This window comes from Panthera uncia, chromosome B4 (assembly GCF_023721935.1).
Source record: "Panthera uncia isolate 11264 chromosome B4, Puncia_PCG_1.0, whole genome shotgun sequence".
Lineage (NCBI taxonomy): Eukaryota > Metazoa > Chordata > Mammalia > Carnivora > Felidae > Panthera > Panthera uncia.
In genome coordinates, this window is record NC_064809.1 from 128,388,923 (window position 1) to 128,410,446 (window position 21,524).

General features: G+C 57.1%; 1 protein-coding gene across 4 annotated transcripts; it reads left to right on the forward strand.

The window, feature by feature from the left end:
* Positions 1-470: 470 nt before the first annotated feature.
* On the forward strand, positions 471-20,758 carry PICK1 (protein interacting with PRKCA 1). 4 transcript variants are annotated; one of them, XM_049626337.1, is made up of 13 exons: positions 471-832; positions 992-1,089; positions 1,790-1,901; positions 10,275-10,403; positions 11,903-11,969; positions 13,092-13,181; positions 15,091-15,144; positions 15,649-15,711; positions 16,490-16,623; positions 16,996-17,088; positions 17,924-17,974; positions 18,823-18,967; positions 19,443-20,758. In XM_049626337.1, exons 2-13 carry the CDS (start codon positions 1,049-1,051, stop codon positions 19,856-19,858), a joined length of 1,395 nt encoding a protein of 464 aa, XP_049482294.1. In that variant the 5' UTR covers positions 471-832; positions 992-1,048; the 3' UTR covers positions 19,859-20,758. The 4 variants fall into 4 exon arrangements, with proteins under 4 accessions (XP_049482294.1, XP_049482293.1, XP_049482296.1 ...); XM_049626336.1 differs by having other exon boundaries at positions 471-734; XM_049626339.1 differs by having other exon boundaries at positions 471-681.
* Positions 20,759-21,524: the final 766 nt, after the last annotated feature.

A 21,524-nucleotide genomic window follows, 5' to 3' on the forward strand; every position in this document is an offset into this window, starting at 1 on the left:
CAAAGGAAGGTAACTTGTCCAATCTGTGGTCAATAACTGAGCCACTGAATACAAGTGTGCAAGCCTTAAAAGGGCGCTGAACCCGGTAGCAGGAATCTCAGGGTCAAGATCTAGATCTTATACCACCTGGGGGGTGGCTCCGGACCAAAAATCCCTTGCCTTCTCTGGCATTGAGTTTCCTGGTCGCAGAACTGGGATTAGGCTCCAGGGGCCCTAAAAGCTCGGAGACTGTCATTCTAGCAGAGGAGAAACAAACAGCACCCTAAGACGGGGTGCTGAAAATCTGAGAGGGTTTGTATTCCCCTGAATTTCGCCGGAAGCCTCCGCGCCCAAGGATGCTTCCGTTGCCAGGCAACCGCCCGGCCGGCGTGGTCCCCCGCGTCCCGCTGAGGAAGCCGGGAAGAACCCTACCCTTATCAAGATGGCGGCGGCCACAGGGCGGGGGGCGGGGTTGGGCGCTGTCGGCCCGTCCAGACCTTTCCTCTGTTTCCGCTGTTTCATGCTAAGGGCGAGCTTCCGCCCATACTTGTTCTCTTTTCTGGTTCTCGGAGCCCAGGGAGCCAGGGAGGAAGGCTTGTCTGCAGGGATCGGGGCAGATACCCGGGTGGTGGAGAAGGCGGGACTTCCGCGTCTCGCCGGAAGTGACGCGACAGTCGCGGCCGCAGACAGGTGGAACGGCAGGTGGGTTCAGGTGCCAGCCCGGCCTGGACCCGGCGGAGGGACTGACGCTTCCGGTGAGCGACCGCGGTAGCTCCCAAGGGCCTGGAGACCCGTGGGGAGGCCTCTGGGGTCTGAGTCCACCGCCCTGGCCTGGAGTTCCCCTCTGTACCCAGTAAGAACCCTTTACCTTCCCGCCCCCAAACCCCGGGGACTCCCCCCACCGGCCAGAGGGAAGGGGGAGGGTCCGGCTCTCCCGGATCGCCGCGGTGGAGGTTGACATCTGGGCACTGCGGGTCCCTAAACCCTACGCTCTTTTCTCTCCCTGATCCAGTTCCCCATTCCTCTGCCGAGCTGGGCAGTTAGCCAGCCCCCCTCAACTCTCGGAACCATGTTTGCAGACTTGGATTATGACATCGAGGAGGACAAACTGTGAGTATTTTGTTCCCTTCAAGTCCCAGGGATGCACGAGCCCCAAGGGCCTCCAGATCCCCAGACTTCCCAGGTCCAGAGACCCTTGCCTCTCAGCCCGCGGCGGTGGTGGTGGGGGGGGATTGGGTCTTGTCCTGTAGCAGAAATGGACCCTGCCCTAACAGGAGCTCACCCTCTGTAGGGGGCTGTGGACACATTAGCAGATGATATTCCAGGGCCACATGGGCACTAATGGAGAATGGCCTGGCGACAAGGAGAGATCAGATGGGCCAGGGCTTTTGCTGGGATGTTCAGGGAAGACTTCGGAAAGAGGTGGCCACTGAGCCAGGTTTTGAAGGTGAACAGGAATCTCGTAAACGTAGCTTGCTCCCCGGCACAGATGATGAGTGGGACAGATTTTTAAAAATTGTTCGCCTCCTTACCAAAATGTATTCCCCATCACTCCGCTGCCCGTGTCCTTAGTGCTTCGTACGGTGTTCGACGTCAGTAGGTTGTTAGCCAACGTTTGCTGAACGAGGAAGTGAGCGAAGGCAAATATTTTTCCACAACACATAAATAAGCACCGACCTCGTAGTGAAAGCTGAGAGGTAATTGAGCAGAGCGATTGAGAGATGGGTGACGGATAGTTTAACAGGAGCCTTCCCTGTGCCCTCGGTCATCCTTCCTCCCGGGGAAGCAGTCTCATGTCTTTTCTTTCTAGCGGAATCCCTACTGTGCCCGGGAAGGTGACCCTCCAGAAGGATGCTCAGAACCTGATCGGGATCAGCATAGGAGGAGGGGCCCAGTACTGTCCCTGCCTCTACATCGTCCAGGTACTGGCTGCCTTGGAGGTGGGGGTGAGGTCCTGGAAGGGGCGAGCCACCTCCCTACTTGGGCATGACCAGGGCAGGTTCATCCTCCACTCTGCAGAGCTGATGGCTCCCCGTCGCTGAGGTCTGACCTCCTCAGAGAGGCCTTCCTGACCCCTCCCCCTCCAGCCGGCGTGCCCTGGTTTTCTTGTCATTTCAGCGTGTTCTTTTCCTTCTCAGCACTTGTCACCGTCTCTAATCACGGGTTTGCCCGTTAGTCGTTCTCTATCTAGCCGCTTCCCAGACTCTGCGCGGTGAGGACAGGAGCCGAGTTTGCTTTGTTACCGCAGTCAGCACCCAGTGGCGTTCCTGGTGCGGGGTCGACCTTTGGTAAAAATGCCTCTCATGAATCCACGGAACCGAGTCTGCCCCGAGTCCTGGTGCAAGTCGAGTGTAGGGGGGAGTGTGCAAGTCCGTGAAGTAATAACGGTCTGAGTTCAAGTGTCACCTTCCCTGCTTAGCAGCCAGTTACTTAAACTCTCTGGGGCTCAGTTTCCTCACCTGGAAGGTGATGGTGTAAAATGTGAAGGTCACGGTGGCGGTTAAACAGAATGCCCCAAACAGTGCCTGGCATCCAGTAAACACCCATGAGGTAGTAGCTGTTACTATGTTTATGGTGGCTGTTCATTTTCCCAGACGATCTCCCGGAGGTGCTGAACAATTCTGTGGTTCTTGTCAAAGAGACTGCCCTGGTGATACTCTGTCAGCCGTGACTCAGGAGTGGGGACAGTTTTCTTTACCCCGTGGCTGGTCAGGAGTGACTGGTTTTTCGGTAGCCTCGGAAGGAAACTTGCCACCTCAGACGTAAACTTGACCTGGCTTCTACCCTGATCTGACTTTCTCAGCTAGGTAGTCATTGATGGCAGATGGGAGACTGTAGTCTCCCAGGATCTTGCAAGAGTCGCTTCTGGGCCTTGGAGACCGAGATTCCCGGGATCTGGCCCGGCCTGCTCAGGCTCAGGGTGCTGCCTTCACGAGCAGTTTGGTCTCCTGTGACCCAGGAGGTGTTAGGGAGGCCTGGCCCAGGCCTGGCCTCCTTGCTATGTGCCTTTTGGGCCCCTGCCCCCTCCCCCTCCTCACCTGTTTGGAGTCAGGTTTGCTTAAAAGAAACTGGGATTATACACTCATAGAATTTGGTTTTGTAAAAATCGAATTGTGTTGGGTGCCTGCGTGGCTCAGTCGTTGAGCATCTGACTTTGGCTCAGGTCATGATCTCACGGTTTGTGAGTTCGAGTCCTACATCTGGTGAACGTGAGCCTCCACTGCAGGGAAAAAAAACAAAAACAAAACGAAAACAAAAACGCAAACCCCACTTTGGGTGAGACCTGCTTCTCTCTCTGTCTCTCTCTCTCTCTCTCTCTCTCTCTCTCTGCCCCTTGCTCACTTGTGCCCCCGCCTCCCACTCTCAACAGAAATTGAATTGTATTTTTATCAAAGCATATCCGATTTGCTCTGGACAAGTCAAGAGCACCAGAAGGCCTGTGTCAAATAACAGCCCACCTCTCCCACCCCTTCTTACCACCCTTCCCCACCCCCATCCGCCCTTCTCCCACCCCATCCGGCAGCAACACCGCTTTTCCTCCCTTGTAGCTGTTTCTTCCGGTGCGTTTCCATTTTTCTCAGATGCTTATCTTGTTACTTCTTGGTCTGTCACTTGTAAATATCTGTCAACTTTTCCCAGTCCGGTGGATGGGAACGTTAGCTGTCTTCCAGAACCACTCTGCTTTCTCTCACCCCAGCACCCCCAGCATAGTGAGTTTGCAGTTTCCACGAACCCACTGTCACCACCGTCAGCGCGGCAGGCCAGGCTCCAGCTAGGGATCAGGACGTGAAGAAAATAAAGAGCCTGTCGTCGTCCTCCCTAGCTCGTGTTGTCGGAGAACGGTAATGCGCTGTTCTGCATACTGAGCTTCGGGATCCTCCATGGTTGTGCCTTTTAAAAAGATTATTTAAGGGGCGTCTGGATGGCTCAGTCAGTTCAGCGGCCAACTCTGGATTTCGGCTCAGGTCATGATCTCACGGTTCACGAGTTCAAGCCCTACACTGGGCTCTGCCCAGACGCAGACGCACAAATTAGCGTCTGTGCTGGTTATTTTATTTTCTTTAATTTTTTACAGTTTATTTATTTATTTTGAGAAAGAGCAAGCATTAGTGGGGGGGGGGGGCAGAGAGAGGGGGAGAGAGGGAATCCCGAACAGGCCCTGGGCTGTCAGTGCAGAGCCCGACGCGGGGCTGGATCTCACGAACCACGAGATCGTCACCTGAGCTGAAATCAGGAGCCTGACGCTTAACCAGCTGAGCTACCCAGGCACCCCGTGTGCCGGTTATTTTCGATTGGTTGGTCATCTGGTTATTATAGAGGTTGTTTTTTTCTGGATATTTTATAGAAAAAGAATCTGCACACGTCACCTTTCGTATCTTCTTTCACGTAGCATAATGTTTTTGAATTTCAGTCAAGCTGTGGCATATTTCAGTAATTCATTCTTTTCACGGCTAATCTTCCATTTTGTGGATACCCCACAATTGGTTTACCCGTTTGGTGGACATGCGGGTTGTCTGCACCTTCCGGCTGTTACGAACGACACCACCGCAAACATGCACGCGCAGTTTCTGTGGGGACACGCGCTTTCCTTTTTAGGGGGTGCGTACCTGGGAGTGGCAGCGGCATTGCTGGGCCCCCCGGTGCCTCTGTGTTTAACTTTTTGAGGAACCTCTGTCTCCATTCTTAACTCAGTTTTGTTTTTTGAAGTCGTTTCTTGGGGGGCACCTGGGTGGCTCGGTCGGTTCAGCACCCAACTCTTGATTTCAGCTCAGGTTGGGACCTCATGGTTTGTGAGTTCGAGCCCTCGTGCTGACAGCTCAGAGCCAGCTTGGGATTCTCTCTCTCCCTCTCCCTCTGCCCCTCCCCCGCTCATGCTCTCTCCGTCTCAAAATAAATAAACTTAAAAAAAATTTAAAAATGAAGTCATTTCCTGGGTTTTCTCCCTTTGCACTCTCCTCGCACATTCAGGAGCGCTGCTATAAACGTGGGTGTGCCCGTGCCCCTTCGAAACAGCACACCTGTATCCCTTGGATAAATACCTAGTAGTGCAATTGCTGGGTCGTAGGATAGTTCTATTTTTAATTTTTTGAGGAACCTCCATACTGTTTTCCGGAGTGGCTGCACCAGCTTGCATTGCCACCAACAATGCAAAAGAGATCCTCTTTCTCCGCATCCTCGCCAGCGTCTGTTGTTGCCTGAGTCGTTGATCTTAGCCGTTCTGACAAGTGTGAGGTGGTATCCATTGTTTTGATTTGTATTTCCCTGATGATGAGTGACGTGGAGCATTTTTTCATGTGCCGGTTGGCCATCTGGATGCCTTCTATGGAGAAGTGCCTATTCATGTCTTTTGCCCATTTCTTCACTGGATTATTTGGGTTTTGGGTGTTGGGTTTGATAAGTTCTTTATAGATTTTGGATACTCACCCTTTATCTGATATGTCATTTGCAAGTATCTTCTCCCATTCTGTCGGTTGCCTTTTAGTTTTACTTACTGTTTCCTTCGCTGTGCAGAAGCTTTTTATTTTGACGCGGTCCCAGTAGTTCATTTTTGCTTTCGTTTCCCTTGCCTCCGGAGACGTGTTGAGTAAGAAGTTGCTGCAGCCAAGATCAAAGAGGCTTTTGCCTGCTTTCTCCTCGAGGATTCTGATGGTTTCCTGTCTTACATTGAGGTCTTTGATCCATTTTGAGTTTCTTTTTGTGGATGGTGTAAGAAAGTGGTCCAGGTTCATTCTTCTGCATGTCGCTGTCCAGTTTTCCCAGCACCACTTGCTGAAGAGACTGTCTTTATTCCATCGGATATTCTTTCCTGCTTTGTCAAAGATTAGTTGGCCGCACGTTTGTGGGTCCATTTCTGGGTTCTCTATTCTGTTCCATTGATTATCTGTTCTTGTGCCAGTACCATACTGTCTTGATGATGACAGCTTTGTAGTATAGCTTGAAGTCCGGGATTGTGATGCCTCCTGCTTTGGTTTTCTTTTTTGAGATTGCTTTGGCTATTCGGGGTCTTTTCTGGTGCCATACAAATTTTAGGATTGTTTGTTCTGGCTCTGTGAAGAATGCTGGTGTTATTTTGATAGGGATTGCATTGAACACGTAGATTGCTTTGGGTAGTATCGACATTCTAACAATATTTGTTCTTCCTATCCAGGAGCATGGAATCTTTTTCCATTTTTTTGTGTCTTCAATTTCTTTCATAAGCTTTCTGTAGTTTTCAGTGTATAGATTTTTCACCTCTTTGGTTAGATTTATTCCTAGGTATTTTATGGGTTTTGGTGCAACTGTAAATGGAATCGATTCCTTGATTTCTCTTTCTGTTGCTTCATTATTGGGGTATAGGAATGCAACCGATTTCTGTGCATTGACTTTATATCCTGCAACTTTGCTGAATTCGTGAATCAGTTCTAGCAGTTTTTTTGGTAGAATCTTTTGAGTTTTCAATATAGAGTATCATGTCACTGCAAAGAGTGAAAGTTTGACCTCCTCCTGGCCGATTTGGAAGCCTTTTATTTCTCTGTGTTTTCTGATTACAGAAGCTAAGATTTCCAGGACTATGTTGAATAACAGTGGCAAGAGTGGACATCCCTGTCTTATTCCTGACCTTAGGAGGAAGCCCTCAGTTTTTCCCCTTTGAGGATGAAATTAGTGTTGGGTGTTTCACATATGGCTTTTATGATCTCGAGGTATGATCCTTCTATCCCTACTTTCTTGAGGGTTTTTATCAAGAAAGGATGCTGTATTTTGTCAAATGCTTTCTCTGCATCTACTGAGAGGATCATATGGTTCTTGTCCTTTCTTTCATTGATGTGATGAATCACGTTAATTGTTTTGTGGATATTGAACCAGCCCTGCATCCCAGGTTTAAATCCCACTTGGTCGTGGTGAATAATTTTTTTAATGTATTGTTGGATCCGGTTGGCTAATAATCTTGTTGAGGATTTTTGCATCCGTGTTCATCAGGAAAATTGGTCTGTAGTTCTCCTTTTTAGTGGGGTAAGAGTCTTTTTCTTGTTTTGTCTCTCTCTCTCTCTCTCTTTTTTCCCATTTGTACTTTTGTTTTTTTCTGAAATTCCACATATGAGTGAAATCATATGGCATTTGTCTTTCTCTGACTTATTTCGCTCAGCATCATACTCTCTAGATCCATCTATGTCTTTGCAAATGGCAAGATTTCCTTCTTTTTTATGGCTTTGCATATTGTGTCTCTATATACCACATCTTCTTTATCCATTTATTGGTCGATGGACAGTTGGGCTGCTTCCATATCTTGGCTGCTGTAAATAATGTTGCTATAAACATAGGGGTGCACGTATCCCTGTGAATTAGTGTTTTTGTGGGGTGAGTGGGTAACTCAGTCAGTTAAGCGTTCAACTCTTGATATCAGCTCAGCTTGTGATCTCGCGTTTCGTGAGATCGAGCCCCACATTGGGCTCTGTGCTGTGCGTGGAGCCTGCTTGGGATTCTCTCTCCTCTCTCTGCCCCTCTTCCCCGTTCACACACTCTCTCTCTCCCTCTCTCTCTCTCTCTCTCTCTCTCTCAAAAAAATAAATAAACGTGAAAAAGAAAAGAATTAGTGTTTTTGTTTTCTTTGCGTAAATACTCAGTAGTGCGATTGCTGGATCGTAAGATGGTTCTATTTTTAACTTTTTGAGGAACCTCCACACTGTTTTCCAGAGCAGCTGCACCAGTTTGCATTCCCACCAACGGTGCCAGAGGGTTCCTTTTTCTCCACATCCTTGCCAACACCTGTTGTTTCTTGTGTTGTTGATTTTAGCCGTTCTGACAGGTGTGAGGTGGTATCTCATTGTGCTTTTGATTTGAATTTCTCCGACGGTGAGTGATGTTGAGCATCTTTTCATGTGCCTGGTGGTCATCTGGATGTCTTCTTTGGAGAAATGTCTGTTCAGGTCTTTTGCCAATTTTGTAATTGGGTTATTTGATTTTGGGGTATTGAGTTTTGTAAGTTCGTTATATATTTTGGATACTAGCCCTTTATCAGATCGGTCGCTTACAAATATCTTCTCCCATTCCGTCGGTTGCCTTTTAGTTTTGTTGATTTTTTTTTTTCCAACGTTTTTTATTTATTTTTGGGACAGAGAGAGACATAGCATGAACGGGGGAGGGGCAGAGAGAGAGGGAGACACAGAATCGGAAACAGGCTCCAGGCTCCGAGCCATCAGCCCAGAGCCTGACGCGGGGCTCGAACTCACGGACCGTGAGATCGTGACCTGGCTGAAGTCGGACGCTTAACCGACTGCGCCACCCAGGCGCCCCATAGTTTTGTTGATTTTTTCCTTTGCTGCCCAGGACAGGAGCCGCCTTCCTCAGCTTACTTCCTGATCATGGTGGAACACATCCTCCTGTAGCTTTCTGAGAAAGGCTGCCGGGGAGGTGAATATTTTGAGAGCTTGTGTCTCTGAAAATGCCATTATCCTGTCTTTGTTGTGATTTTCATTTTCTTTCCATCTGACGCTTGGCCAGATCAAATTCAAGAATGACAAGTTTCAGGGGCGCCTGAGTGGCTCAGTCGGTTAAGCGACCGACTTCGGCTCAGGTCATGATCTCGCGGTTTGTGAGTTCGAGCCCCGTGTCCGGCTCTGTGCTGACAGCTCGGAGCCTGGAGCCTGCTTCATATTCTGTGTCTCCCCCTCTCTCTGCCCCTCCCCTGCTCATGCTCTGTCTCTCTCTGTCTCTCGATAACAAATAAATGTTAAAAAAAAAAAAAAAAAAGAGTGACAAGTTTGAAAATAATTTTTCACTTAGAGATTCGATGGCATTTTATTATCTTTGGACACGAGCACTGTTGTTATGTCTGATGCTTTTCTTATCTGTGACTCTTTATCTGTAATGCGTTCTGTCCTTGAAATGTCAAGACTCTTGGGAACTTCTTCTTGTCCTTGGCAATTTGAAGGGCCATGACGATGGCTCTTGGCACAGGCCTTTTTCTGTCTGTTGTGCCGGAGCCTCAGAGGGTGTGTTCCTCAGGGAGCCTCGTGTCTTTCTCTGCCCTGGGAGTCTTGAGTATTAGCTCTTTGATGAGATCCCGCTCTCTGGTTTCTGTTCCCTCTTGTGGGACCCCTCTTGGTTGGTGTTGGGCTTCCTGAATGGACCTTCTTATATTTTTCTTTCTCTTTTCTTCTGGCTGTCCAGTTTGTCAGTTTCCTCGGCTTGGTTTCCCTAGCTTCTTTGACATTGTACATTTCAATTAGATTTTGCATTGCTAAGAGATCTTTCCTATTTCCGAGTCGATCCTTTTACATCATCCTGGTTTCCTTTTTCTAATCACCTTGAAGATGTTAATTATGGTTTTCCTTTTGTTTTTCTGTTACCTCTGCTTTGTCGCTGCTTCCTATGGTTCCTTTTTTTCTGTTTAAGTATTTTTCACGTGGGTAACCTTTCTCAAGTGCCCATCCTTACATTAAGAATGAACCATCACAGGCACTTACTACCATGAAGATCCGTGTGCAGGCCGTGTCGGGTGGGCTTCCCGTGGGGCGGTCGGGCATCAGGCAAGCTGTGGGGGGATCTCCCGGTGTCTACATCGACGGGCCATTCAGGGCAGGGGCCTCCAGTCTCCCTCGGGGAAGGGCAGTAAGCCTGGCTGCTGGCATTCTGGGGCCCCAGTGGGGCTAGAGGGCTTTGGGACTCGCTAAACCTGAATCTGTCTAGACTCGTGCCTCACTCCCACCTCCCTCGGTCCCTGGGCCTGAGTCGGGAGCTTCTCTGGGGAAACCCATCTCCATCTTGCCCAGAGAAGGGGGAGTGGGCGGCTGCGTGGACAGGGAGGGAACCCAGAGTTGAGTCCATTCCCTACTTTCTACACCTTGCCTTCTACCCACCTGTGGCTGTTTCCAGAGGTCCGCTTCCCGACCCTCTGGCAATTTCCAGCAAAGATTAGATCTCTCTTACTAAAGCCCCTCTGCGAGCCCTTGGCTTCCCACTGTCCAGCTTCCAAGGACAGGTGGATCCTCTCGCTGGTGCGGTCTCCTTTATCAGTTTTTAAAAAAATAATCCCCGGGGCGCCTGGGTGGCTCCGTCGGTTAAGCGTCCGATTTCGGCTCAGGGCATGATCTCGCGGTCCGTGAGTTCAAGCCCCGCGTCGGGCTCTGTGCTGACAGCTCAGAGCCCGGAGCCCGTTTCCGATTCTGTGTCTTCCTCTCTCTCTGCCCCTCCCCCATTCACGCTCTGTCTCTTTCTCTGTCTCAAAAATAAATGAACGTTAAAAAAAATTGAAAAAGAAATAATCCCTGTGTTCTTAGCGTGATGCTCTGCCCACCTCCCCCACCCTGCACCCACAGGTGTTTGACAACACCCCGGCAGCCCTGGACGGCACTGTGGCAGCTGGCGACGAGATCACCGGTGTCAACGGCAGGTCAATCAAAGGCAAAACGAAGGTGGAGGTGGCGAAGATGATTCAGGAGGTGAAGGTAAGCCTGCTGCGGGGGTGGGGACACAGGCACCCTTCTGGGACGCCCAGCCTGCCAGAGGCCCCGGCGGGCCTGCAAGGAGACGGGCCCTCTCTCGGCTACCTCCTTGGTGCGCCGGGGTCTGGGCCACACTCCAGCCTCCCTCGGCGGCCCCCACGCGTGGTCAGTAAATACCGCTCCTACTCGAGGACTGGCGCTGCCTTGGCGGGAGAGTGGGCGCCTTTCGGTCCCCTGCCCTTCAGCTCCCAGGGGAGCTGTCAGACTCGAACCAGGGCCTCAGGGCAAGCCAGCGTGTCCCCCCCTCAGGGCTGGAGCTGGAAGTCCAAGGTGATCCCGCCGGGGTCAGTAGACCCTCGATAAATGTCAGTTGGGCCATGCTGGGCCTGGGAGGGGAAGGAGGAAAGAGAAGCCCCCCCCTCCTCATCCCTGTAGGGACTTTCAGTCCCCTGGGTCCTCCTGGGCTCACAGACCCCCCCCCCCCCATCCTCTGAGCCCCCCATGGTGCCCACGAGGACGAGAGCTGTTGTGTGTGCACAGCCTTGACATCAACACAAGGATCTCCCGGCTCCCGTGTTTGGGTGCGGGCAGGGACTACCGTCCCCATTTCACTGGTGCCCGGAGAGAGGAAGGGATTGGCTTTGGTCACACGGCGGGACCAGAGCCCAGGTCTGACTCCCGCTGCTCCAGCCGCTGTCGGTCCTGGGGCCCCGGCATGCTCTGCCGCAGCCCGAGAGAGAGCCTCGTGCATCCGCGTGACTCTGGCGGCGTCAGGCCAGTTTGGTTCCCCTTCAGGACTCATTTTTGAAATCCTGTTTCGCATTCGAATGGATCCTGCCCCAAGTTCAAGGGTCTTAGGATTGCGTGGATGAGAGTGCCCGTGGTGGCCTCACGTGGTTAGGGAAGTCTTCTCAGGAGAAGCCGGGCACTTCTCTTCCAGATGTAGAATGCGACGTGCGTCAGCCTCCCTTGCTGCCTCGGTCCCTGGGAGGTTGGGGCCGCCCTGCACCTGCTCCTTGGAGCCCCAACACCGGGCACAGAGAAAGTATGCAGACATACTAGCTGAGTGAATGGAGGGACCCCTCAGGATGGGGTGGCTTCGAGCGCAGAAGACACTCCACGTGGGGCAAATGGCGTAGCGAAGGCTTGGAGCATGGCGTGCGTCGGGGAGGCGGGGCACCTGATCCGGCTGGAGCACGGGACATCAGGGACTGCCACGCCGTGAGCTCTGTGGCAGCAGGGACTGTGTCTGCCCTTGTCCCCGCTGCTTCCCCGGGGCCTGGCACATAGCAGGACGAGGAGGGACTGGAAACAAACCGGTTAAGGCAGGGCCGTGTCACAGCCCTTGGCCTGGCATGGAAGAATCCATAGTTGGTCTGGGTCCTTCCCGGGGCTCAGGATTCTCTCGTGACCGCAGATTTGGGGGCGGACAGGCCTTCCCCAGGGAAGGGGCCTGGGACCCAGGAGACTCCATCTGAACTCTGCCCATCCTGCTTTTCCAGGGGGAGGTGACTATTCACTACAACAAGCTGCAGGCGGACCCCAAGCAGGGCATGTCCCTGGATATTGGTAAGCTGGACCAGAGCGGGGGCCCCACAGGCACCTGGCCCCTCCTCTGCCTCTTTATGACAGTGTGTCAGGAGCTACGTGGCTTTTGACCAAGCCAGTGCAGAGGGCCTGGGAGGACCCACGATGCTCTCCCGCCTGCCACTGGCTCCCAAGAATCAGTCCTTGATTTCGCTCTGCCCCGTGTTTCAGCCCTCTCCCCTGGCCACCTCCTCTGGGACCTTGCTGCCGTAGGGTGGCCCCTTAGAGGCCAGCCCCTCACCCTTCCAAAAGGGAGGGCGGCTCACAATGAGGCGTGGTGCCCCATGACCACCCGCACGCCCCTGCTCGGCCCTGGCCTCCTCTTCCGCCTCCCTACTCCCGGGAGGGCTCGAGGTCTGAACTGGACCTCAGGCCTCAGGCCGAGGGTCGCAGGCCAGCCCCTCCTCCCACGGCATTCCCTGGGACAGGTTGCCTCCTGCAAGGGGGGCTGGGTTTGGCTCTGTAGTAACTTCAAAACTCCAGGCTGGACAGCAGCTTCGAAGTCCTCTGGACCAGCCGCCTCATCCCGCATCAAGGCCTGCGGCCCAGAGAGGGCTCTGCGTCCCCTGGGTGAATGCACGCGCAGATCTCTGGGCTCTGGAGCCCGGCACGCTTTTCCTCCACCCTAGGGCCGCAGCCACCTCCTGTTGTTTTTAAAGGAAAGAGGCTAAGAGCAGGTCAAGTCTGTCCTGAAGGTTCTCCCTAGAAAAGCCCTGTGGTGCCATCCCGGTCCCCTTCCAGGGACTAAGTATACGAACACATATACGATCCTTGAGTCCGGGGTCTGAGGCCACTCGTGGTTGAGGGCACCTCCGCTCCCAGGTGCGGAAGGGACAAGAGGCTCTCCCTGGTTTGCCTCTTGGCATTACACGTATTTAGCTCCTTCCAGCTCCCGACACTGCCCTCGTGTGGAGTGAATAGGGCAGGGGGCCCAGCACGCCCTCCTGGGGCTCCCCCCACTCCACGTTCACCCCTGCACTAAACATCAGCGCGGCCCCTCAGCCCCTGCCGTCGCTTGCAGTGGGAGATGAGCTGGGGCAGGGATGGCCTGAGGGCCCTGCTGTAGATTACCTGTCACTGAGTCCCTTTCTCGCCTGGTCCCAGTGTTGAAGAAAGTAAAGCATCGGCTGGTAGAGAACATGAGTTCGGGGACCGCGGACGCCCTGGGCCTAAGCCGGGCCATCCTGTGCAATGGTGAGTCCTGTCCTCCCGCCCAGCTGCCCCGGGGACGAGGTCTCAGGCCCAGGCTTCCGGAGAGAGGGGCGCCTTGGCTGCCCACGTTGCTGATGTGGGTCCTGCTGCCTGTGGGGCTGACGGTCACCATCCACTTGCCCATGGGCCTCTCTGCCTCCCCAAGAGCGCCCGCAGCCGTCAGCCCAGGCGGCCATGGCCCCTACACCCCGGTGGGGATCCCGGGCCCGGGTCACAGATGAGACCAGCACACAGTATGGAGGTGCTTCCTTCCAGCAGCCCGAGCCGGCGCCTTCGCCACTGCCCCCGGCTGCTGTCACAGCGTTGGCCGCAGCCACCGCGTGCCCTCTTCTCCAGTGTGGCCCCGGCTCCCTGCTCCTGTACCGCCCACCTCGCGCCTACCTTTCTCCAGAAGGTGGCGCTGCTGCCCTCGTCTTGGTGGTTTCTGCCCGGGACTGGAGGTGGGGGCGGGGAGCCACGGACACGCACGTTCACACCCACGCATGTGTGTGGCCAGCAAAACACTTGGTCCTGCTCCGACCGTCCCCAGCCCGGATTTATAAATAGCAGTTCTGCCGTATATATATGTGGGGGCGGCTATAAATGCCTATATATATATGGTAGGCTCAGCTGGGCCTCATTGGCTGGGACGTGGGGGTGGGGTCTGAGCCCGTTCCAAACGGCTACAAAAGTGGCAGCTGCTATTTTCAGCTTGGTGTCTATAAATCCCGGTCACTGTAGTTACCATGCGTTGAGACAAAATTAGAACTGGTTGTTGTGTTTTTCCCCCCAAACCTTGCAATTTCCCCAGCCTTAAATAGGGTTTCTAAAATTGAAGCTGTCATGATGTCCCATGACCCAGCTAAAAACAACAGCGCGGCCCTTACGTGGCTCCTTTCCTGCCAGGCTGGCCAGGTGCCAGGGCTCCGGGGAGCCAGCGCCTGGGGGCCGGCCGGTGGCCAAGCTCCTGAATGCCCCCTACCAGGTGCCCTCCTCCCCCAGAGCCCACCCTCCTCCCCGCCCCCTGATATGCAGCCACTGTCTCTGCCCGCACTCCGCTTCTGCTCCCCTCCTGTCACTCAACAAGCCCTCAAGGTTACTCTGGTCATTTGTTGCCCCCCCCCCCACCCCGCCCCCTCTGCTGGACCATGAGCCTCGAGGGCATGACTTGGAGCTCATGACTCCGGCACACGAAAGGTGCTTGAGAAACACAGCCGTCAAGCGGGTGGAGATGTCCACCCAGGTCCGGTGCCAGGTCTGCCTCCAGGCCCCTCCCGAATTGGCCTTCCTGCCCCACTCGGTTCTCCCTTCTGAGCCCGAACCTTCTGAGCCGTCGAGATGGCGATGGCGATGGCTTCTGCGGGAGGGGCTGCGCCGTGCCTGCGTGAGAGTTGTCAAAACAGCTCCTCTCTGGCTCCTGCCTTCCTCCTTGGCTGTGGGCAGGGTTTGTGTTAGACTACGGGAGCCTTGACTGCTCGAGAGGGCCCGCCTTTGGCTGGCGGTGGGGAGCCACCCCCGGGTTGGGCCTCGGGGAGGGCCCAGCCGGTTTTCGCTGGTGACCCGCACTGGTGCCTCCGTGGCCATCGCCTTTCTGGCCCTCTGATGTGCCCGTCCTGCGTGGGGCGTCGGGGGACAGCTCGTCTCAGGAGCCGCCCCAGGGGCGGCCCTCCCTGTCCCCCGCTCGCCCGTGGTTTGGGTGGCCCGGGTCGCTACGAAACGCTTCCGGGACCGGCTGAGATGCCAGACCCCCCCCCCCCCCCCCCGCCCCTGGGACCCCGGCCCGTGCGAGTCCTGCTTCTCCTCTGGGTGCTGCCTCTCCCCTCCCCAGCCTGGCTCAGGCCGCCCCTGGCTCTCTCCTCGCCCCACGCTCGCCGAGACTCACTGGCCTCACCTTCTCCTCTGACCCCCGCAGACGGGCTTGTCAAGAGGCTGGAGGAGCTGGAGCGGACCGCCGAGCTGTATAAAGGTGAGCGGGCGCACACTCTGGCCGCCGGCCGCGTGCCCGGAGGGAGGTGTGCCCGGCCGGGCGGTAAGTGCCCAGCACGGCTCCGCCCTGGGGTAGAGCTTTAGGGCCCTGCGGCCATTAGGAACTCTTCAGAAAAAGAAGCCTCTCATCACTTCCTTTTTCTGACTACGGAAGTAACACGCATCCACAAAAAGTCGAGCGGTGGCACGCGTAGACAAGGCGAGAGTCTCTCAGAGCCCCGCCGTCTCCCGGAGACGAAGCCCATAGAAGGCCTCGTTCACCTTCTGCCCCCGCCAAGTCCTGGCTCCCCTGTCTGACGGCGGCTCCTCTCGGGTGGCGCTGGGGGCTAAGCCTTCGACCCCAGGCCCTAGTGTGACTGTGGGAAAAGCCAGCGAACTCAGGAACAGTGAGGGCCCGGGGGTGGGGGTTGGAGGCCGTGTCCCGGGGGGCCCTTGTGGTCTCACCACGTGCCCCTGTTCCCCTCTGGTTGGGTCTCTCCCGCAGGAATGACAGAACACGCCAAGAATCTCCTGCGGGCCTTTTATGAGCTGTCACAGACCCACCGGGGTAAGGGCACCCCCAAACCTGCCAAGTGGCCCCGGGAAGACCCTCACTCCCTCGTCAGCTCAGTCCTTCCCCGTACGGTGAGGGTGTGGCTGATCCCCTCCCCGGGACCTTTCTCACGCCCCCACTCGGGTGGACCCCACAGCACCTGACCTCGGGCCCTTTCCGGGCTGGGCCTTGCCTAGATGCTGGGATATAGCAATAACAGAGGCCAGTCGGGAACGTGTGGACCAGCCGGTCTTCTGTGGGGGCCCAGGCTCTCGTCTGGGCCCTGCCCAGTCTTACCTGTACTGCCTTACTGCGTACGGGGCCTTTCTTACTTGTGGTCTCATTTCCTACAAGGCTGTTAGCTGGGCAGGGCAGGGCAGCTGCAGTTAAGCCCCGTTTCCGGTTGGGAAAATGAAGCCCCGACAGAGGAAATAGTCATGCAGCTCCTTAGGGCAGAGCTGGCCTTAGGACCCAGGCATCCAGACTCCCAGACCGGTTCTCCGCTGTCGGGCAACGCTGGCTTCTCCAACCTTGACCGAGCCTTCTTCCCTCATGCGCCGGTCACTCTGGGGAACGAGGGCCACTCCGTCAGGTACAGCCCCGGCTCCCTTAGGGGGTTCAGACCCAACTCGCTTCAGGCGTAGAACCACCTACCTGGGTTTGTAGACTTCATGCGGACCTTGGCCTTCAGCCTGCTGGGCCCCCCTGCCCTGCTGCTTCTCCCCACCGAATCCCGGGCTCCTCCACGAAGGGGTCAAGTAGGGGCAGCCTTCAGGGCAGACTTGTCCTTCAGCCTTTGGGGACGTGTTCTCCGTGATTGGGGTGCGGGAGCCCCAGCCAGCTGCGAGCGAGGCTTTTGTGAAGTTTGCCGACGCCCACCGCAGCATCGAGAAGTTCGGCATCCGGCTGCTGAAAACCATCAAGCCGGTAGGTCACGTCGAGCACGCGTGTGTCAGCCTGTGAGGGTAGAGGGGGGGCAGCACGGCACACAGAAAGGGTCCCGTACTGGAGTTGGAACCCTGGGGTGCGGGTCCGGCTTGGTCACCGACGTGGCCGACGGTGGGTAAGTCGCTCTGTCTCCCCGGCCTCACTCGGCATTGACCGACTCACTCGTTAAGTCTGCCCTTGGCCTGGCCTGGCCTCTCGCCCTTCAGTGGACAGAGCCATCTGGGAGCGCCCTTTGGCTCTGACGCCTGAGTCCACTAGAAGGATTGACGGATCGGTGTCATGCTTTGTCAGCTGGCCAGCCTGCCCCCTGCCCCTGGGGGACTGAGCATCCGCCCCCTCCATCCCTTCCAGATGCTGACAGACCTGAACACCTATCTCAACAAAGCCATCCCAGACACTCGCCTCACCATCAAGAAGTACCTGGACGTCAAGTTTGAGTACCTGGTGAGTGGAGTCTCCAGTCTCTGGGGAGGGAGGGGTCTGGCACCACGGGGAGGGAGCCCCCCTGGAGGTTTGCCCCTTAGTGGGCCACAGGGTGGCAAGCCGGATGGGGCCAGCCTCGGTCGTGTCTGATTGAGGGTGTGGGACCAGGGACCTGGGAGGTACTGGAATTGGGCAGCAGCCTGGACACTGGCCCTAACTGCTGAGAGGAGACTCTGGGAGGCTGGGAGCCTGGGGTAGGCAGAGGGCTTATTCTGGACCACTCTGACCTCTTGGGATTTTGGGGTCACTTTTACCAGTGGGTCAGTGGTTATAAAGTAGGTGCCAAGGGACATTATTGAGTTTTATGTTTACGTAATAATTCTCATGGTCAAAGGAGTTGAGGGAAAATGCTCCGTGAAGCAAGCCAAGGTTCCTTTGCTGCAGGACTTCTCAGAGCCTTTGACAGGCCTATGTGTAGCATGAGTCTTCAAGGGCCTTCCCACGCTCTTTTGACCACGGAATCCCTTTTTTCCCAGAGCATCTTGAGTTTAGTAAACGCTGGGCTGTTTTCTCAGGCCCTTGCCAGCCTCCCGGATGCGTGCTCGCTCCCGCGTGCTCCCACGTGCACCTCGCCCCGGGCCTCCCTGAGCAAGGGCCGGTCTGAGTGAGGTGCCAGCCTGCCCCTGACATGTCTCAGCCTATCCTGGTTGAGGATGCGCAGGGCCCAGGAGGCCTGGCGTGGCTGCTCCTTGGCGGGGGGCGTAGGGGTTCTGTGGTGTGGGAGGAAGTGGGGCACAGGGTGGCCAGCCCGAAGGTGCCGCCGCCCTGACATCGTGGCCTCGCCCGTCCCACACAGTCCTACTGCCTGAAGGTGAAGGAGATGGACGACGAGGAGTACAGCTGCATCGTGAGTCCTCAGGGGCTGTCGGGCGGCCCTGGTGTGGGAAAGGGGGCTGTACGCACCCCCGCTTGTCTCCCAGGCCCGAGAATGTCCTGGGTCTGCCAGGGGCACCGGGGGGGGGGTGGTGGTCAGGCCTACCTGGGAGAGGCTTGGGGTCTGGCCGGGCTTTTGTCTCTGGAGCTGTGGGGCTCTGCGCCCCAACCCTGGCCAGCTTGCCGTAGGAACCCCCCCCCCCCCAAACCCACCCCCTCTGGGCCCTGTGGGGCTCTTGCGGGGAAAACCTGACTTTCCTCCCTCCCAAGAGGTGTTTTTGATCTAAATTTTTCATATTTTTAAAAAAATTTTTTTTAACTTTTTTTTTTAATTTATTTTTGAGACAGGGAGAGACAGAGCATGAACAGGGGAGGGTCAGAGAGAGAGGGAGACACAGAATCTGAAACAGGCCCCAGGCTCTGAGCTGTCAGCACAGAGCCCAACGCGGGGCTCGAACTCACGGACTGCGAGATCCTGACCTGAGCCGAAGTCGGCCGCCTAACTGACTGAGCCACCCAGGCGCCCCTAAATTTTTCATATTTTTGATGGCAGGATCCACCCTAGGACTAGATGTTCGTTGTTTAATGTGGCGAGGGTTTGGTTTTTTGTACCCCCCCCCCCCCCCCCCGCCAAAGGTATGAGCAGGTGCTTCTGGCCATCCCTGGCGTCCTCAGAAGTGGTAGCTTTGACGAGTGCCCTGTGTGCAGGCGAGTGAGCTGGCGGCTGGGCTCTGCAGCCTTCCTGCCCCCTGCCCCCATCTGTCCCAGGGCAGGCACCGCCCGCCCCCTGCCAGGTCCCTGACGGTCACCTCCCTGCCCCAGGCCCTGGGGGAGCCCCTGTACCGCGTGAGCACTGGCAACTACGAGTATCGCCTGATCCTGCGCTGTCGCCAGGAGGCCCGTGCCCGCTTCTCCCAGATGCGCAAAGATGTGCTGGAGAAGGTGGAGTTGCTGGACCAGAAGCACGGTGAGGGGCGTAGGTGGGCGCCGGGGGCCTCGGGGGCATGCCCCGGCCCAGCCCTGTACCGCCCTCCGGGTTGGGGGCGGGGAGCGGGGGGCGGGGGCTGCCAGCCTCTCCCCATCTCAGAGCCGGGAAAACCGCGGCCTGGACAGGTAGGCGCTTACGTGAGGTCCCACGGCCAGGCCATGGCGGGGCTTTGAGTCCGACCCAAGAGGGACGGTCCTGGCAGAAACGCAGCCCCCTTCCTGGGGTCTGGCCTGAGTGGGGCCGGTCCACGCCCTGTGGGCGCAGTGGGGTGCGGGCCCGGCTCCCCCTCTCCCTGACGCGGGAGCTGGGAGACCCGGCCTTGCCCGCTCCCAGGGCGCGAGGCCTCCGCGGGGCGCGGGCGGGAAGCCCGGGGGGAGGGGCAGGGGGCGCCCGGGCAGGCTTGGAGGGGCTTCTCCACCGGCGCCTGTCCGCTTGCCCCCCCTCCCCAGTCCAGGACATCGTGTTCCAGCTGCGGCGCTTCGTATCCACCATGTCCCAGTACTACAACGACTGCTACGCGGTGCTGCGCGACGCCGACGTCTTCCCCATCGAGGTGGACCTGGCCCACACCACGCTGGCCTACGGCCTCAGCCAGGAGGAGTTCACCGACGGGGAGGACGAGGAGGACGAAGACGACGAGGACACGGCAGCTGGGGAGCCGTCCAGGGATGCGCGAGGGGCCGCCGGGCCCCTGGACCAGGGCGGGAGCTGGTGTGGCTCCTGAGTTGCCCCCGTGGGGTGCGGAGCTGGGGGGGGCAGGGTGAGCGGGAGGACGGCGCCCGGAAGCGGGGGCGGGGCCGCCGCACGACAGGGCGGAGCCGGAAGGCCCTGCTGGCTTGGGGCGCCCGCCTCCCTGCTCCTCTGTCCTAGCTCAGCGAGCCCGGGGGGCCCCTGTCCGGGAAAAGGCCCGGGCCCCGGACACCAGCCCCCTCCCCCCTCCCCCCTCCCTCCCCAGCCAGATGGAGAGCTTGGCCTCTGGAACTGCCTTAGGAAGGAGAGAGGGGGCAGAAAGGAGGAGTGGTGGGAGGCGGCAGAAGTCCAGGACCCGTCCCCCCTGGGCGGCGCCACTGTCCCCACCTGGAGCCTGCCGGAGCTGGGGGGCCGTGGGTGGACGGCCGAGGTTGAGGCCAGCGTCTCACGTACACCCGCACCTCGCCCAGGGCGGCCCCACCGCAGCCCACACTCACACCTCGGCGGCCTTTATTTATTTCGTGCCCCCGGCTCAGCCGCTTCCCTGGGGAGGGGCTGGGCGCCGGGCCTGTATCGAATAAACACGAACCCAGACGGAGCTGGGCTCTTCGCGGTGGCCTCAGACCCCCCCTCCCCTCAGCGCCCCGCCTGCTGCCTCCCCGGTCTCCGGGGAGGGTGGGCGACAAGATTTGTGGACGTTCCCTTCGAATATGTCATTTATGCCTCACACTAGCTCTGTGACTGGCACTACCGTCCCCGTTGACAGACGGGAAACCGAGGCTAGAGACGTGTCTTGCTCAGGGCCACCCAGCGTTACAGGGACAGGGTGGGCTTTGGAGTTCAATCTGTCGGGTCCCCGAGGCTCTGGGGAGCCTTTCCTGTCCTCCCGTATCTTTGATCTGTCAGTGCTTCCGGCCAGCAGCCCAGCCTTTATTTGGGGAAGGACGGGACAGACCCTGAGTCAGGAGGCCCCGAGGCCCCACGTCGGGGAGAGAACGTAGGGTGCCCCCACCCTCCGGCCGTGCCTGTTCTGCCAGGGCCGTGGGAGAAGGGCAGTGGAGAAAGCCACCCTGGTACTCCGTGTCTTTGCAGGGTGGCCGTGTGTCCCGTGAGCCGCGCATCAGTCTCTACCTGCGGTCCCGTGTAATTAATAGTGTCCCTGTTTGGACACTGAATTATATGGTCATCCCGACGAGGGAAGAGTCCGGGGGGGGCGGGGGGCAGAGGCTAACATGGGGTGGGGGGGAGAATGGCTTTCTGCTTATTAGCTGTGAGTTCACGGGTCATGGGCAACAGCCCGAATGGGACTGTCAAGCGTGGAGGGAGGGACGGGCTGTCGCTAGGAGCCCACGCAGGTCCCCCGGAGCTGCCAGACCAGACCGCCTCTCTGAAGGAACAGCCAGTGTGGAGGCCAAGGGCACAGACTGCAGCCAACCACCTGGTTGCAGCACAGCCTCTCTAACCCTGAGCTCCTCCCTGACCTCTCTGTGCCTCGGTTTCCCCGTCTGTGATTGTGGCCAATAACAGTCCCTGCCTTAGTGGGCTCTTTTGAGCATCCGAGGAGGTGACGCCTGGAAAGGACTTAGTGCCTGGCACACTCTGGGCGCCGTGAGTGTTAGATCAAACGTAGTCACTGCTCCAGTGACCCAGGGGGAACCTCGGACCTGTGTGAGCCAGCCAGGCACCTGGAGGGCTCCCCACATCCTGTGTAGGGCCTGGATGGAAAATGAGACCAACAGGGAGGTCGGGGGGGGGGGGGGGGGGGGGGGGGGGGGGGGGGGGCGTCTCGGGGGCCGCGGCCCCGAAACATTGGGTGCAGGGGGCGGGAAGGCGGGGCTGGGCGAGG

Coding starts and splice junctions, on each gene's coding strand:
- PICK1 (XM_049626337.1), top strand. CDS start 1,049: ATGTTTGCAGACTTGGATTATGACATCGAGGAGGACAAACT. Junction 10,404..11,902: donor AGATGATTCAGGAGGTGAAG/GTAAGCCTGCTG, acceptor CTGCTTTTCCAG/GGGGAGGTGACTATTCACTA. Junction 17,975..18,822: donor ACGAGGAGTACAGCTGCATC/GTGAGTCCTCAG, acceptor TCCCTGCCCCAG/GCCCTGGGGGAGCCCCTGTA.